Below are 19,202 nucleotides of genomic sequence, written 5' to 3'. Positions count from 1 at the left end.
TCCCGGGTCCCCAGGATTACACCCTGGGCCGAAGGCAGGGCCAAACCACTGAGCCACCTGGGCTGCCCTATTTTTATTTATTTTTTAAAGATTATTTATTTATTTGACAGAGAAAGCACAAGCAGAGGGTGTGGCAGAGGGAGAGGGAGAAGCGGACTCCGCACTGAGTAGGGGGTCCCATGTGGGGCTCGATCCCAGAACCCCGGGATCATGACCTGAGATAAAGGCAGATGCTTAACCGACTAAGCCACCAGGTGCTCTGCCATCATGTTTTTTAAAAAATTATTTTAAATTTATTTTCTAGAGAGTGTGGGTGGGTGGGGGGGAGGGGCAGAGGGAGAGCCTGAGAACCTTGAGTAGGTTCCACCCAGTGTGGAGATCATGACCTGAGCTAAAATCAAGAGTCATCAGATGCTTAAGTGACTGAGCCCCCCAGGCGCCCCTCCATCATGTTTTTAGATAGTTTTAGTTTTTGGTGGAGGGAATCCTGGTGCTACTGTGAAGGCTTTGGAAGAATTTGTGAAGTCTACAATGTTTTTCTTCAAAGTCGTGTCTTCTGTTGCCTTTCTGCAGCAAGCTGTGTTCCACCGTGCCAGAATGGAGGGATGTGTCTCCGGCCTCAGCTCTGTGTGTGTAAACCGGGGACCAAGGGCAAAGCCTGTGAGAGCACAGCTGCCCAGGACACCTCATCACCAGGCTTTGGAGGACAGAGTCCTGGGGCTGCTTCCTCCTGGGTCCCCCCTGAGCAAGCAGCAAAGCACACTTCATTGAAGAAGGCAGACAATCTCCCAAGAATCAGCCCTGTGGCCCAGATGACCTTGACCCTGAAGCCGAAGCCTTCAGTAGGACTCTCCCAGCAGATTCATTCTCAGTGAGTAGTTTCAACTTGCTTCTACTCAGGCGCACCTTAATTATTGTCCGGGATGCATTGCTTTCAATCCACTTTTCCTGCACAATTTGCTGAAATCACTTGGATAATGATGTCTTGTTTTTCCTTAAAGTTTTACATTCTAAGTTCCTACATCAGGTCTCTTAAAAGTATTTGGTATGCATGCTTAGCCTCTGCAGGGAAGATTGACCATAAACATAAACTGGAGCATTAGAGAGGACTAGGGGAATCAAGGCAGGATGGACATTAGAAAGATAGTTGTTTGTGGTCCACTTGTGAGTTAAAAAATTCTTCTTTTGGCAGAGGGGGAGGGGAATGTCTAGAGTTTTGAAATAATTTAAGAAGAGATGGCAGGAACTCTGCTCTGCACAGAGAAGGTATTCAAGTGAGCGCGAGTGCTGGGAAAACCTTTCTCAACCTCTGTAGCAGGTTGTCTCTTCCATTAGCACCGTGTGTACCTCCCAGTTGCCAGCCAGGTCCATTTTTGGTGAATGAGCTTGTGTTCTATTTATGGGAATGTGGTTTGTTTTTTTTGTTTGTTTTCCCTTAGCATTTGGAGGTAAGTGCCATTCGGAACACAATGAGGACTCCTGGATAAGATTGCTTATCCCTGCCCTCCTCTCAGCGGCCTGAGGAACAGCTCCTCGCTGCACAGGGTCTTTAATGCCCATTGTTTCCTCTTAATTAGCTGCTCGACATGGATAACAAGATGCAGAAGGTACTGCAGCTCTCACTTGTCATTTGTCTAGGAATGTAAAATACAGGAAGTTCTCCCCTTGAAAATGGGCTTGACCCAGCAGTTCATTTGTAAGTCACTTGCTGGGAATTTGGAATACTTTCCCCCCCTAGAGACAGCTTCCACATGGTGATTAGTATCCAGGCAGCCCACAGAAGCTATTTAATCTGCTAGTATAGATGAAATTATCCTAATTTATACTTCCCCTTCGAGTAGGCCACCTACTGTCCCTGCTGAGTGGGGTCCTCAACTTTTTCCTCTCTCTTCTTCTTCGCTCTTCACCCCTCTTCTTTCTGTTTTTCTTTCATTTCTTCATGTCCTGTCATTCTGCCATGGTAAAGAGATTTGGGGGGCTAGTTTGAAATCTAACTCCTTTGCTAACATTTCAGTTGGAAAACACATCCTGCCGTCCTCAACGAGAAGGGTTGGTAGTTCCAGCTAATCCTTAGTTATGGCTTACTGTATGCCAAGGACTGTTTCAAGTGCTTTGCCTGTATTCTTAGCTTACAACTGACAGGGACCCCATAAGGTGGCGCCTATTATTAACCCCATTTTACAAATCTGGAAACTGAGGCAGAGTGGTTATGTGATTTAGTCACACAGTAAATAAGTGAATAATATCAACAAATGTCAGGCTTTAAATAGAAGCAGCATCCATTCCCTGAAGTAGAGGGTAGCAACTTTTTCTGTAAAGGGCTGGGTAATAAATATTTCCAGCTTTGTGGGACATATGGTTTCTGTTGCAACTTCTCAACTCTGCCATTGTAGAACAAAAGCAGCCATAGATGACGCATAAATGAATGTGTGTGACTGAGCCAATAAAACTTTATTGATGGACACAGAAATTTGAATTTTGTGTAAACTTAACGTGTCACCCAATATTCTTCTTTTTTTTCCCTCAACCATTAAAAAATGTAAGAATATGAGAATTATTAGCTTGTGGGTCATACCAAAACAGGCTGTGGGACAGCTTTGGCCTATGAGCTGTGATTTTCTGACCCTTTCTCTAAAATATAGTGGTGCCTTTTGGGGCCAGAACATGAATGTAACTGTGTGTCCTTGAAATGATACAAAGCTTTGATTTATATCCTACTAGACCTCTCTCCTCCAGCATTATTCTGGATCTTAAAAACAAAGAACAATTCTGTGTTGAACTGTGCCTTGGCAATCAAGAGTCAGGTTACTGTGCATTGCAATTATTTTTTTCTTGCATTACTACTTACATAAACTGTGAAGTTATTTACAAGCAATATCATTTATCTTGAATATCACCATCTACTGTTACAATTTGACCCTCTGTGATGTGTATATATATATAGATTGTTAGTAAGAACCATATGTCAGAAGTCAGATAAAGGAGCAATTTTTTCTTTTTTTGGTAGCAGGAGTATAATTTAGACAAGAATGTTGTGACTCAAAAAGGTGGTGGCTAAGGTTTCAGCTTTAACATGGCTTTAGAAAAATAAATCCGTAGATAAATTTGCTTCAGAGGCTTCATCTGCTGAATGAAGACACTTTTACCCTGGCATTGTTACAGGACATGTGTATGTGTGTGGCTGTGCCTGTGGCATGCTTTTGGGTAAGGAGAGGAGATAACAATTCTGACAATTTCTTTTTTATTTAATTAATTAATTAATTAATTTTATTTATTTTTTTAAATTCTGACAATTTCTTAATAAAGTTTTATAGGTTGTCCTATTATGTGGGCATTGCAGGGAACACTAAGATGTACAAGATCTAGTTCAGCGTACCTGGGTGGCTCAGTGTTTGAGCATCTGCCTTTGGCTTGGGTCATGGTCCTTGAGTCCTGGGATCAAGTTCCACATTGGGTTCCCCATGGGGAGCCTACTTCTCCCTCTGCCTATGTCTCTGCCTTTCTCTCTGTGTCTCTTATGAATGAATAGGTAAAATCTTTTTTTTTTTTTAAAGGTCCAGTTCACCTCTTAAGGTTTTGAAATGATCGATGAACGATAACTCACGAGGTATGCAAAGGCAGGGGTGCAGTTGGCCCACAGATGATTTTAGGTAATGACCTAATCACCTGAAATCCTATTTAATCAGACCACCAAAGAACAAATGTGATAGGACCATTTTTGGCGACTTTGGGGGAGATGTAGCAATCCTTAAATTATTTTTTTTTAAGATTGCCTACTTTAGGGGAGTTTCAGGGTTTTGTTTTATTTTTATCTACTGAAGGAGGAGATTGATTAAGCTCCCTTAAAGTGCTTGTAGACATAAAGATAGCTACAATATCAAAGTGTGTATTTAGTATTATATTCGTTATGTGGCATATGAAGCCCTATGGTCTTGATCAGTCATCCACCAAGTTGTTGTTGAGCACATTCTGTGTGCCATGCATTCACCATCATAAGGGCCCAGGGTATAGAATGAATGTATACACAAAATATCTGCCTTTTGGGACTTACAGGCTGCAAAGTGGGAGGCCACTGAAAGTGGCATAATTAAACCGTTGTGATAAGTGCTGTGGTGAAAATTGCAGTTATGGACTGGTGCAGGGTGGGAAAGCAAGAGGGCTCTGGTGATTTTAATAGGCTGTCAGGGAAGACTCAACTGAGAAGGTGACATTTAAGCAAAAGCCTAAAGGAAGTGAGAGCATGAACCCTTTATATGGGTGTGTGCCTGGCATGTTTGAGGTAATAGTTACTTTAGTAAAACTGAAAAAGTTAAAACTACACATTTTAGGTGTGTGAGCAGTAGGTGAATTGGTTTTACCTTTCTCCAGATTGGTTTTAGACAGCTTGATTTAGAACCAGATAGAGTTCTTTAGGAAATCAAAGAGAAGGAGCAATTGTTTCCAGATTTTGGAGTGTTGGTGAAGTGGAGGTCCAGGAATGGCTCTGAAGAAGGTGAGCTTGGAAAGATGGCTAAATCTGGACACAAAGAGCTGGATAAGAAGGGCATTTCCAGGAATGACATTGATGTGACATCAGAAAGCATGGCGTATTAGTAACCATGGCTGTGTAACAGATCACCCCAAAACTCCACAGCCTAAAGCAATAAACATTGATTGTCTGACAGTCTCTGGAGGTGGGGAACCCAGGAGGTTCTTAGCTGGGAGTTGTGGCTCAGCATTAGTCAGGAGGTTGCAGTCAGCAAGCATGGCTCAACTAGGGCAGGAGAATTCACTGTCAAGTTCACTCACTCCCATGGCTGTTGGCAGGAAACTTCACTTCCTCTCAACATGCACCTCTCTACTGAACTACTTGAGAGTCCTCACCACATGGCCCCTGGCTTCCTCCAAGGCCAGTGATCCTATACAGAAGAGAGTGAAAAGAAAGCCACCGAGCCTTTGTAGTTTTCAGCCTTGAAAATACACACCTTCACTTCCGCCTTATTCTACTCATTAGAAGTGAGTCATTAAGTTGAATGGACCCTCAAAGAGAGTGAAATTAAGCTGCTCTGCTAGAAGGGACAGATATCAAAGAAGTTTTGGATGTATCGAAAAAAGACCACATTGAGGATATGATTTGTTTGGAACTTGATATAGATGCAGGCTAGTAGCAATAAAAGGTTTTAAGGATTGGTTAAAAAAATCAGATGAAACATTTAAGATTTCAACATAACAATTCTAAAAAGATATACAACGTAGCAAACTAGAATAAAAAAAGGAATAGAGAGGGAAATTATAATTTATTTGGGAAACTATAGTTTAAAAGAGGCTTAAGAAACATGCTAACTAATCATAATGTTTGGACTATATCTATTCTGATTCAAACAAACCATAAAGAAAAGAAAAAGATGATGATGTATAGATGAATCATAAAAATGCTGACATTAATTAGAAATTTAATGGTAGAAAAGAATGTTGATTTGGGGGCCGTGATGAAGGTGTTATAATTATGTAAGGAGAATGATATGAAACTATTTGCACATGAAATCATGTCTGAGCTCTCATTGAAATTACTCAGTATGTTGAGGTATAGAGGTAATGAGATTGGCCATAAAGGGATTATTACTGAAGGTGGATGATGGGTACATGGAGGTTTCTCACAGAACTCTTATCTTTGACATCTTCCACAATGAAGATTGACAATAACAGTAGAACAAACCAAAAGACAATTTCAAGTGGAAGGAATCCTATGATTTTTTTCTGCCTTGGAGGATTTATCTGGCTGTAGTGTCTGCAGTAAATTAGCCCTAGAAATCATTGGAGGAAGGAAGTGAATCAGGAGTGACCATAAATGAAAAACCTTGGCACATCATGAAATGTGAGAGGCAAAGATAAAGAGGATTGGGTAGGAACCAGGTTTGGGAATGTGAGACGAAGGGGAGATGTGGAGGTATTGCCATCCTGTTGTTTTTGAAGGTTTCTTTGGTGATATCATGGATCTCCAAGGTCTTTGAAGTGGTTGATACTTGGTGAATGGATGGTCTCTGGTAGAGCTTTATGGATGATGGTGAGGATCATTCTCTGTACCCCGCCAGGGGCTAAAAGCAAGTGGATATCAGTGGTTCACGGCTGGACACTTGATCGGGTATTGGTTTGGAAAGATCCCCTGCCAGTGCATTCTGGCAGTAATCCCTGCTGTAGATGGTAGTTTTATTCCTGCTCTTCATGGAAGGTGTTCATTATTATGGTGTTCCTTTATCCAGTTTTGTGGACCACATCACAGCTACTCCGTGAGCTAAACAGAAGACCAAATGATGCTTCATCATCCTGTGTGCAAATTTTGGCAGCGATTTCCGATTCTTTGAACTTCTGCTTCACTTTATAATACTGTTGTCCTTAGGAAGTCCATATTAACACTTCAGGTTACTCTCACACTGTATCCCGTAACTGTTATTGGCATGCAGCTGTTAATGCATTTGCTGAGGAATTGTCACCGTTAGGTCGCAGATGCTTCTCCAGTGTCCGTCTTTAGTCCTCTATGTAAAAAAGGTGTTAATGCTTATAAGTTATGGCTGGGAGAGTCCACAAAGGAGCAAAATTCAAAACTATTCAGCTCTCCAGAGCTTTTTCATCACCTGTCAGTATCGTTATTCACATGTATATTGAAGTTTCCCATCAAAGTTTGTTGTTAGTTCTCTGTGTTGCTCACTGAGACTGTTTTGAGTTGGTAAAATGTCTGTCTTTATCCTTGTTAATCAAGATGAATGTTATAGGCATTGACTGTGAAACCACAAAGTGGAGGTCGTGAGGGGCATTCTTTAGCTGCTGATGTCTTTTGGTCATGAGAGAGGGTTGGTACGAATGACCACTGCTGTGCCAAATGGGAGCTGTTATCTTACCATATAAGGCGGAAGCACTTTCATGGGAGGCATTGTACCCAGTCTCCTCTCTATGAGCTTGAGAAGGAAGTCTGGTTTTACTCAGGATATGGATGTCAAATCTATCTAGGGAGTTCACATGTGTCCCATCTTTTTTCTTCCCTGGTGATGGCTATTTTCATCATCTTATGGTGTCCTGATGTTAGAAAGGATGATAGTTTCCCTGGAAAAATCCTGTCCAGTCTCAATCCAGGTGAGGGGACTGCATTTATCTAATGGCACTATCCCTTTTCATTATCTTCTTCCCAGGGATGTGGTGAAGAGAAGAAGCAAATGAGCAAATGTTCTTTTAAAAGACAGGAGTAATTCAAATGCATTCTATATTTATCAAGTGAGCTCATAGTATGCCAGATATTTTCTAAATATAGGCAAGGCCCTTTAGAATCCACATGGAGATGATGGGTTCCACTTTCAAAGTTCTTGAGAACTGAATGCTTTGCATTTACCATGGGTTAGTTGATAGGAAGCAGCGTTGAATGAGATGGAGAAGAGGGTGCTACACTGTCTTTTATCTCTGCCTCATTCTTAGCTTCCTGTCATTGTGGTTGTGAGTCTTTAAAAGAACAGAAACAAAAACCATATGCTGTGATACCTACAAGGACAGGAGGCTCGTGTAACATTCCCTCAAGTACTCTCTCCTAGTTAACAGCAGCAACAATGCAATGTAAGCTCATTCACTTTATTTGGACTTTCTCCTACTACCCTGCAAGAGGGGAAAAGAAAAGCCTAATTCTAAAACTGCACCAACAGTTAAAACTCTGGGGAGAAGTTTTAAGCTTTTTGTCGAATAAGAATTGAGATTGGGATCTTAACCTGAACTTATTTATTTTTTTTTAATTTTTTTTTTTAAATTTATTTATGATAGTCACACAGAGAGAGAGAGGCAGAGACACAGGCAGAGGGAGAAGCAGGCTCCATGCACCGGGAGCCCGACGTGGAATTCGATCCCAGGTCTCCAGGATCATGCCCTGGGCCAAAGGCAGGCGCCAAACCGCTGCGCCACCCAGGGATCCCTTAACCTGAACTTATTAAAGAAGCCAAGGAAGTGGTCAGTACTTGAATGGGCAGTTTCCCCAAATGATCTCTCCAGCTAGAGGGGGATCCTTGCTCAGTCTTGATCCCCAGTCCCCACTCTACTTACCATCCCTCGGGACTATCTTCTGTGCTTCCTCTACTCTCCATTATCATAACACTCACTCTCCACGGTCTTCCATCTGTTTATTAACATAGGTACACCAAAGGGCCTCGATAAATGTTTAATACATTTTTTGAGTTCTTTTTCTAGAGAAAAAAAATAAGGTCTAAATCCTTGTCTGAGTACTGTTTCATGAATACTTATGTATATTGCAAGGAGTTACCTTTTTCTCTTGGAATAATACTGTTTCCCTTTGTAAAGCCTTGGACGTTTTGCAGAGTACTTTGCATTCCTGTGGTGTCTGATCTACCAAACATGTCTATGCAATGAGGTTTTGATCCTACTTTATGATGTGGAAAAAAAGGGCAAAGTGGCAGAAAGTTGAAGAAAAGGAACTCAACCTGAGGATTGAGTGTACATCTTATGACACCATAGGGATGGGGTGAGAACTCATTAATTTGAACTAATGATTGATTTTCTCATTTTTTAAAAATTTTTTTTATTTATTTATGATACTCACAGAGAGAGAGAGAGAGAGAGGCAGAGACACAGGCAGAGGGAGAAGCAGGCTCCATGCACCGGGAGCCCGATGTGGGATTCGATCCCGGGTCTCCAGGATCGCGCCCTGGGCCAAAGGCAGGCGCCAAACCGCTGCGCCACCCAGGGATCCCTGATTTTCTCATTTTATATGCATATTTTAAACTTAAAAAATTGAAGTTAAATTGAAATTACATAAAAAAGAGTCCACAAATCAAAAGTGCATTAAGCCTAGTGATTATCCCAAAGTGGCAACACCTGTAAGTACCATACACTCCAAAGGGTAGAACATAGCCCGCACCACAAAGCCCCCTTGTTCATAGATCTGCCCTCTCCCTCCTTCCCAAAAGGAGATGCTGGCTTGACTTTTGACACCAGAAATCCAGTTTTTTAATAACGTATGTATAAACGAATCATATAGTGCCTATTTTTTCGCTCATTGGTATGTCTGAGATTCATCTGTGTAGTTGTGTGTGGCTGTAGTTCACGTTTACATTGCTGGAGATTATTTCATCATGTGAATATACCACAATTTATGATTTATTCTGCTCTTGATGGATGTTTGGAATTTTTTAGTTTTTGGTTCTTAGGAATAATGTTGTGTAGGTTGGTATGTGTGGGAATTCCAGAAGAAGACCTTTGTGAATTCATCAGAAAACCAAGCCCAGCTGGACACAGCCACATCAATGTTTGAGAAGGACTTCATAATCCATTGTATAAAGTGTGATCATATTAGTATGTGTGGGCCAGCGCTATTTTGTTTGTCAGTGCATAGGGAACATGGTTGGGTGAGATGGTGTTTGAGGAACTGGAAGCAAAGCACCTTTTCTTCTGATTGGGGCTTGGCAGGAAGAGTGAACTGTGGGATGGGGGTGCAGGAGGCAGGGGAAGGGTAGGGGAAGTCACTTGTGCATTGCTCTGCCTGCACCCTGCTAGGTCCCATGAGGAAGACTTGACCAAGAGCAGTTTTGAGATTCAACCAGCAATTGACTGGGTTTAAATTCTGGTGAAAGGTATGTAAGGAATTGGAAACTCAGAGTGTGCAATAAAAAGGGCAAGTGCTGGGATAGAGTGTGCTCTCCAGTTTCATTGCTAGAAGTCAGGATGCTGTTTTGGTGTTGTATACTCATAATTATAACTAATATTTACTGAGTATTTATTCTGTGCCAGTTCTTTCATCTAACTCTTCCTCCTCCTCCTCCTTTTAAGGACACTTGTAGTTATATTGGGCTTATCTGGATAATTCAGGATAACTTTGCCCATCTCCAGGTCAACTTATTAGCAGCCTTAATTTTATCTGCACCTTTAATTTCCCTTTGCCAGGTACCCTAACATATTCACAGGCCTGGATGTGGATATCTTTGAGGAGCTTGGTAAAATTTTTTGGTAATGATGCTAAAGCCATTGTTCTGGCTTCCAGAGTATTTTACCAAAGACCCAGTCTTGTTTTGGTGATCTTCCCTGATACTCAAGAGCAAAACATAATCTCAAGGGATAGTAAATAGTCATCAAAGTAGCCTTCAATTAATAGCATAGCTGGCCCTTATGACTTTGATGAAAGTTAGATGTCAGCACTTCACATAGATTTAAGGCCTATTTGTGGTCCCCACTGTTCTCTGAAATCTTGGGACCAGCACTCTCAGATACTTTTGGCGGCTAGAAGAGGGAAAAATCGAGAGCCTCAAGATGTCCAGGCAGCAGCAGGGACCCTGACTCTCCTTATGCCCTTAGCCCTGTGGAGCGAGGGATTGAAAAGTCAACACCACTCATAAGTACTTTTTGACATATAACAGTCCCAAGCACTAGACATGTGGTTTGGGGGCTCTGAGTGCAGCGCTCTTGGGAGGAGTTGGGAAGGGGTGGGCAGACATGGAGAGGAGTGGGGAGAGGGCTAGGAATGTCCCTTCCTTCAACAATTAGACTGGGGTCCTTGAGCCTGATAATGTATTTCCCATATGATTATCCTGTGTTGAAATTAAATTTGTACACCGGAAATGAATTAGTTGTCAGAGGATTTGCTGCACACTGACGATGGAACTGGGATGGAAACACACATGAATCCACTGATAAGCAGTAAGAATGGAATGCAACGTGGTGGACACGTGGGACCCATGGGCTTTACCCTTGGCCTGGACGGCTGATCCCAAACCCGAGAATAATTTTTAGAGTCTGACTTTGGATGTTGTATAGATTACAGTAAAAATTCTTCTTTACACTTGGATATGTTTGGTATTCCGTAGATACTGCCCATGAATCCTTCCAAGGTGCCCCTAGGGTTGCACTAAATCCTCTTTCCTTGTTTTCCTTGGCTTAACAGTTTGTTTATGTTCAAGCAAAGTGTAGACTAAATTTTAAGACTAAACTTTTATAGCATTTCTCTGCCCCAGAGCTGTCTGGGATCAGAATAAAGAACCTATAAGATGTAAGTCCTACGTGAGGGAGACAACAAGTACAGTGCACATTATACAAAATATGCGTGAGAAGGAAATAAAAAAAAAACAAGTTAATGTCTATGGTAAACATGCTTAGTTAGTATGTTTTCACCGTGGTTCTCAGGGTTGAGTATTTTTTTTACCTTTTTATCTGTTCCTTGAATGTGTTAGAGATGACCTAGCAGAAAGAGCTGATCCTCTGGTCCCAGAGTCAGGAACTTCTAAAGGGAAAGAATGTTCTACGTAAACACTGTGTAGAAAAGAAACCCTAGATTTTTCTAATCCAGCAGAAAATGTCTGTCATTTTTCAGGACTGCTATTTCTGGTCGAGATGTTTATGTGTTTATGCAGAATAGCAGGAGGAACCAGGAAGACTGGATGAAATTAAATAGTGGACTGAAGAATGTTCCTGTACCCACTAGAGTTAGGTGGATTTTCCCATGAGTGGGGTGGAAAGGCTCTGACTATAACCCAGTGCTTGGGGTTTTATCAAGTGTGAAGTCACAACTGGAGGGATCCTTTCAAAATGTCAGTCTCCTTTTGCCCTCCTCTATGTAACAGCCTTCCGTGGCTTCTCCACGCTCTGAGGGAAAGATGAGTTCTCCCCTCCTGAGAGACAGACTCCCTGATCTCACCTTGTACCCTATCCCCTGGTTGTCATCATCCCCAGGCAGCAGCCTGTCACCATGTCCCAGGCACCTCCTTCACTCTGTCCAGCTCCTTCCTGACACACTTTGTCTACAGTCTACCCTTGCACGTGCTCCTCTTCCCTATTAACACCTGCTCATTTTACTGATTTCAGTTTCCTCAGGGAAGAATTCCCTGACACCTCTGTTACTCCCTCAGGGATGATCTCATGGCACCATTTCCCCATCCCTCTCTTCATAGCATTCATTTCCGCTTGTGTGATTTACTCTTCTTGGCACAGTGCTTCCTCGGTGAATGAGTAAGTGTAGGTGATACTCTGGCTGCTTTGAGTCCAGAGTTCTGACCAGGCAGAAATGCAAATAGTAACCCATCAGCTAAGCTGCCTCAGTTTCTCCAAAGTAATCAGAAGAAATCAGTTTAATGAGTCATTGATGAAAGTAAGCAAAACCTGACTCAGTCATACCCCACCCCATTCTGGGGCAGCAGTTCAGTCTTTTGTGGTGCTTCCAGGTGATAGTTAGGACCTACTTGCTGTGTATCTCTGACTGTTACAAGGATTTTTCATTGTTTGGACTATATTTAGTTCTCTGGGTCTTCTCTTCTTGACCTTTGCCATGCCAGGTCTTCCCTCTTCTTGCACTTCCTCGAACGCCAGTGACAGCTGTGAGGCACATTAGCAAGCAGCAAAGTGACAGCTAAGCCCAGGCAGCCAGTCTCTTGGGAAAATGACTGAGATGGACACTGAAAATCCATTTTATGAGCTTGAACTTCCTAGTCTTCATGAGTATTTAATCAAATATTAATTGATTTGCACCTTGATGCAAGATTTGGCTCAGTTCTCAGAAGCAAACAGGGAGGGGCAGGCAAACTTTAATTATTTTTCATTTAGAGTTATTTTTTACTAAGGGTGAAATCATTTTTCACTTCGAGCTCATATCGTTCCAGAGTTAGGTGATTCATGGAGTTAGCTCTCACCAAAACACAAATATTTTATCGATATCAGTGTCTTTGAAAAGAATTAATCCTGGGTATTTGTCCCTTTTGAGAGTTACTTGAGTGTAATGGGAAATGGAACAAGAATGTATTAGGTACAATCTTTTTTCCATCTTCCAACATCTTTCATCCAGCACAGATCATAAAATTTTATAACTTAAAAGGATGAATGTCTTACCCAGAGTCACATGAGTGGGTAGTAGCAGAGCTGGGACTTGAACCTTACCTCTTCTTATTCTACATACTCCTTGCAGTTTTTTATATGCTGTTGTCTGATTCTTTACTATCAAAAGTTATGAAAAAAATTTGCACAATGTGTTTGAAGCCCAAAACCTATAAAAGATAGAGAACGATGGAAAAATTTTGAGTTGTTTCATGAATTTTCAAGCAAAACACTTGTTTGCCAGAAGTTGTTTATTTTCAAAACGATCAAGATTCACTTACCAAAATGTGTCCCATCTCCAGGAGAAAATTTGATAGTTACTTCTTTATTGTATGTTACCAATGTAGAAGCTGTTTTCCAATCCTTAAAAAGTAATTGGACTGTCTGCCATAGATATAGAACTTATTTTTTAAAAATTCTCATCTTAGAGCCTTTTTTTTTTATTTTTAAAGATTTTATTTTTTCATTTTAGAGATAGAGCACCGGCAAGGGCAGGAGCAGAGGGGGAGGGAGAAGCAGACTCTGCACTTGAGTAGGAAGCCCCAATGCAGGGCTCGATCCCACGACCCTGAGCTGAAGTCAAGAGTTGGACACTTAACTGACGGAGCCACCCAGGTGCCCCTCATCTTAGGGCTTTCTTGACATAGGCATCACTTTTATTGCTTGTGAAGCATGCTGCCTTTATTCTTCGCCGGATGTTGGTGTTTTGCCAACTGCTGGTATTTGGAGATTTGATGGACAGAGTCTAAAGTGAGGCATCATTCTTCCTTAATTTGTTCATAGCCTCTTTACACAGCAGCTAATCCTTCCTAATTATATTTCTAGGAAGGATGTTCTTAACTCCAACAGGAAGGCGACATAGACATTTTGAGATGATTAGGATGCAGTTCATTCTGAGAAAAGGAATTTGCAAGAAGTGCTTTCTGTTTCCCCTACCTCACTCAGGGAGTATAACAATTCACCTTCTAGGCCCTTCACAAAAGTCTTCTCTTTCTTTTCCTCTTGCATGGCTGTAGCTCCTCTTTATCTTCTGGCTTAATGAAGCTATTTTGAAGGAGAAAAAAAAAATTCCTAAAAAAGACCCATTTCCACGAATGAGGCAAGTATTTCACAGCATAATTGCCTTCATGTCTTGAAAGGTGACTTGTGAATTTAAATAGTTGTGGAATTTAGAGTATTGGAAATACTTTATGTGAGGTTGAGCCACTTTGCAATCTTCTTAATTTTTGTTGCCATGCTGCTTTGTATTACTTGAATGTAGTGATTTTTATGTGAAAATAAAGAGGTTAGTGATGTGTGTATTAGATCATTTCAGATCCTTAATATTTTGAACAGAGTACATGTGGTCACTGTCAAATAAGACTTTGATAAATCAAATGAATTATAGTCTATAAAGCCTTAATAGTTTTGAATATTCCTATGGAGTGTGGTTTTTATCTGTTGCTCAGAGATTAATTTCATTTTGTTTTTTTAAATTTTTTTTATTGAACAGTTTCTAAATGTTAGCCCTTTGTATTTTTATATGAATAATCTATTAGCATTTTTTTAAAAAATATTTATTTATTTCATGAGAGACATACAGAGGGAGTCAGAGACATGGGCAGAGGGAGAAGCAGGCTCCCTGCAGGGAGCCTGATGTAGGACTTGATCCCAGGACCCCAGGATCATGACCTGAGCCAAAGGTAGATGCTCAACCACTGAGCCACCCAGGAGTCCCTCTATTTACATTCTTTTTTTTTTTTTTTTTAAAGATTTATTTATTTGTTCATGAGAGACAGAGAGAGAGAGAGAGAGAGAGAGAGAGAGGCAGAGACACAGGCAGAGTGAGAAGCAGCTCCATGCAGGAAGCCCGATGCGGAACTGGATCCCGGAATCACACCCTAAGCCAAAGGAAGATGCTCAACTACTGAGCCACTCAAGTGTCTCTCTATTAACATTCTTTATTTAAATTTCTATTTACATATAATTTCTATAAATGTTCTTTTTCTTATTTGTAAGAGCTTTTTTCATATTAAATATCTTTCTGTGAAACTTTTTTTTAAAGATTTTATTTGAGAGAGAATACGCATGAACAAGCATGAGTGGGGGGAAGGACAGTGGGAGAAGCAGACTCCCTACTGAGCTTGGAGCCCAACACAGGGCTCAATCCCAGGACCCTGGAATCATGACCTGAACGGAAGGCAGACACTTAACCAACTAAGCCACCCAGGAACCTCCCTTTTTGTGAAACATTTCAAGAACTCTCAAGGTTGGTTGGAGGACCCTTTATGCAAGGAATGTTATTAGTACCTACTGAATTTTTTTTATCCCTAATTTAGAAGAAATTTCTTACATTGAATTTTTGAAAATTCAAAAATTCTCCTCATCTGGGAGGACAAGAATATAATCAACGACTTGAGTAATGTATTTCAGAATTCTTCAGTCTTTTGAGAGGCTTGTTGGTTGACAAAAACATAAATCTTGTGGTACTATTGAACCATCTTAATCTTCTAAGCTTGAATAGCTCTTAGTGTATTTCTAACCCAGTTGCCTTATCCCAGGTTCACCATAATGAAATAGAAGCTCTGTTCTCCCCACTTCTGCAAAACAAAATTTAATTTACTGTAATTGTTTGATTTAGTCTATCAACAAATAGTGCTAACCATATGGCAAGTACATTCTAGGCATTCCATTTGGAGGATCAGGCTAATGTGCTTAGAAAGATAGTCCTTAATATGGGATAATACCTTATTGATTGATAGATTAGGGGGTACCTGTTACAGATTCTAGTGGAGAATAAGGAAGGGTTGCCAGAATCTGGAGGACTTTGTGAAGGAGAGGCTGGCCTTTATGTAAAGGAAATGACAGGATGGAAGATAAGTCAAGGAACACATCTCCTAGTTCCACCAGACAGGTGGGAGATTGATCTCTTTTGGGGGAATTAAAGGACAGTAGGAAGTGAGATTGAGTGGCAAGATCCAGATTATGGAAGGCCTTGACATTTGGGGAGTGTGACTTTGAGTGGGCCTGTGAGAAATGGAGAGATGTGCCTGAAGAAGAATAAGATTTATTACCTGTGGGGAGCCAGGTCAGGCCAGTGCTGGGGAAATGCTAGGAGAGCCCAGGTTGACGTGCAGATGAGAAAAAGGTTCCTGAAGGAGCTGGCCTTGTAGCCCACCTGCTTCTCACAGTAACTTCTGGAAAGGAGATCTAATTTTCATTAAAAATAGAAGGGATGCAGACTAGTAGTCTAGAAAACCTTTCCTTTGGATGCAGGCTAAGGAGTTATGTAGAGTCTAATGATTGTCTCTAGATGTTAAGTCAAAGGATCTGTCATCTTAGCCACTTGAGGAATGGAAAATGGGCGGTGTCTTTGAAAGCTTTCTTTTTCCGTCTTCCACTGTGTTCCTGGATTCAAGTTCACTGACCTGTAATCAGAAGCAGATTCTATTTCCTTCTGTGTTAATCAAACTAACACTCTTCAAAATGCATTTGGTGATCATTCATCATACTCTGTAGAAAAATCAAGGTCTTTTTTTTCTTTTTCAGTTATCAGACTCCCAATTTTCTACCTTTTATCTTTGTTGACTTTGCAGCTTTTGCTGTAGTGTGTTATCTTATCCTTTCCAGTATAAATCTCATTGCATCCACTCTGGTTTTTGTGCTATACTAGGAATGTTCAGCTCACCTATACTTCTCCTTTAGTAGGTGACTGAAATTCCACGTTGTTCATGATGTTATTACCGATCGCTGAAAGTGAGTCTTGGGTACTTGGGTGCATGTGCACACACAGGTGTGTAGCAACCTACATGTTGATCAGCTCTAGATATTGTTCTAGTTGGATTGCATTATCTGGCTTCTAGTTGGATTGTATTCTCATTAGTTGTTGAAAGCCATGTAATAAAAAGAAATAATAGTAATTAAAATCTGAAACAAATTTTATTGTTTATTGTGTAATATCAAATTATCGATTTTGTTTCAGACTTGTTTAACTTAGCTCTTGAGGCCTAGGGGCTCCTAGGAAAGTTTTTGTGATTTGCTCTGTAAGGTAATCAGTCCAGCCCCAGGCTACTTGATAATAATGCTAGGATTACAAAATCAGAAATATTTTCCAAAGCTAGTGAGTAAATATTGTGCTTCTCTTAAAAAAACTTCCATATATCACCTTTATATTCAAATTAATTTGGGATGTTCATAGAACATAAGGATTTTTTCCTAATTTGAAGGATACATACACCCCATGTTTGTAGCAGCATTATGAACAATAGCCAAATTATGGAAGGAACCCCAAATGTCCATCGACTGATGGATGGATAAAGGAGATGTGGGTACACACATGCATACACACAGGAATATTACTCAGCCATAAAAAAGAATGAAATCTTGCCTTTTGCAATAATGTGGTTGGAGCTGGAGAGTATAATGCTAAGTGAAATAAGTTAGAGAAAGACAAATACCATATGATTTCACTCATGTGGAATTTAGGAAATAAAATGAATGAACATAGGGGAAAAAGAGAGGCAAACCCAGACACAGGCTCTTCACTATAGGGAACACACTGATGGTTGCTGGAGGGGAGGTGGGTAGGGGGATGGGCTAAATGGGTGATGAGGATTAAGGTGTGCACTTGTGATGAGCACCAGGTGTTGTATATAAGTGATGAACCATTAAATTCTATTCTTGCAACTAATACTACACTGTATGTTAACTAGAATTTAAATAGAGACTTGGAAAAAAAAAAACCCGTAAGGCTTTTTGGTTAAGCTTTACTAGGAAGTCTTTGGCAGGAAACCAAAAGAAATGATTTGGGACCTCCCCTCCAATCTCACATGTATTTATTGAATACTTACTATGGGTCAGATACTGTGCTAGGGGTTCAAGTAAATATTCTTTAATTTCAGCAAACAACCTGTACCTGTTGTGTTTCTTTTCTGTTTGTAGGATGAATAGTTACTTTGGTGTTTTTAGTAGAGTGTTGTATTTTTATAGGACAAAGTATATGTAGTGCTGTTTCATTTTCTGGCACTAAGTCAGATATTTGACTTGTTTCATCAAAATCCAGTTCTAGCATTAACAGTCCTGAAATTAATTAATCAAATGATTAGCTTGCTGTATCATCACACCAGGCACCATTTCCGACTTGTAGACATAGTGCTCTGGAAGATCAAACCCAACCCTAACCAACCTTACAAATTCAAACCAGTTTAGTTGGGGTATTTAAATGAGAGCTGGGAAAGAGATTTTTGCTTGGTCAGAAACACGCAGCAATAATAGTGTGTGAATTCATAGTTCCTGTAGGGTTTGGAAGAAAGGGCGAGGCCAGCCACAGGAAAAAAGGGCATTGTATGTGTGTGAGAGATATTTCGCAGAAACAGCAGTGTCTAAGAGCTTAACTGGGTGCAGCTGGACAGGCTTCCTTTTGTACGGAGATGCTGCCTCTAGTGTTAAGGGAGAAAACCTATCTGAAGAACTACTGTGACATTAGGGTGCCATCTGTCTTGAAAGTGAATTATTTTTTATAGTCTCCTTCAGAGTAGTTTCCAGACAATTAGAAAACTTCAATGAGGGTGGGTGCTGTTTTGCGTATGGACAAGTTCCTTCAGGCAAGAGCCTTGAAAGCTTTATTTCAAAGGGGAATCACATTGGGAGTTCTCACTGTGGTGTGATGAGGCTGCTTGCCACAAAGCTCCCAAGAACTACACACCTGTCCAGGTTCGTGGGTGAAAGAAGAATCTATGGCACAGCCTGTGCACCTTCTCTCTCCTGATTCAGCCTGTGATGGGTTTCCAAGACCTCTTCCTCTCAAGATGGTAATTTCCCCCTGAAATCAGAGTTTGACTTTTTCCTCTCAGCGTTTGGAGTTTTTTTTTTTGAGGGGATGGTGACATGAATACACATATCCACAGAGTTGGAAAATGAGACAAAACCTGAAGGTTTGCTTCTTAAAAAAAAAGGCTAAAAATAGTTTTAATTCTCAGATTTTCTTGGAATAAATTCAAATGAAGAAGAATGCTAGAAACATTTAAACAATACAAATGCTGATCAATATTAATGAAGATTTTTAAAAGCTTAAGTGTTTGGAGTTGACATAGCAGTGGTGACATGTTGGCGAGTTTTTTCTTTTTGGTTAGCTGGACTGCTACTTAAGATTGTGTAGTGTAAGTGTGTATAAACCTCAGTTAAACTATTAACGTTTGCATTTTAAAGTCTGCATGGATCAGAAAATGGAGTTAGTATTTCATATCCTCTAGAATGATGACAGGCCATGGAAGTATAGGACAGTGCTGGCACATTTTCAAAGGCATTCTTCCCTGGTCTGGATACCATCATAGACACAACTGCAGTTTGGTTGATTTATTATATACACAACATGTATAATAGTTTGGAAGTTGGGTTTTTGT

At 40.6% G+C, this 19,202-nt stretch overlaps 1 protein-coding gene across 9 annotated transcripts in view; it reads left to right on the top strand.

Annotated features, from left to right (window-relative positions):
* LTBP1 (latent transforming growth factor beta binding protein 1) overlaps positions 1–19,202 on the top strand; it is a 392,695-nt gene that overhangs the window by 46,349 nt on the left and 327,144 nt on the right. For all 9 annotated transcript variants that reach the window (XM_077843646.1, XM_077843644.1, XM_077843645.1 and 6 more), the window contains exon 3: positions 574–871. In XM_077843646.1, coding sequence (XP_077699772.1) covers positions 574–871 — 298 coding nt within the window. The remainder of the gene's footprint in view (positions 1–573; positions 872–19,202) is intronic.

The sequence above is a fragment of the Canis aureus genome, chromosome 12 (assembly GCF_053574225.1).
Source record: "Canis aureus isolate CA01 chromosome 12, VMU_Caureus_v.1.0, whole genome shotgun sequence".
NCBI lineage: Eukaryota > Metazoa > Chordata > Mammalia > Carnivora > Canidae > Canis > Canis aureus.
This window is presented reverse-complemented; position numbering and strand designations above follow the sequence as displayed.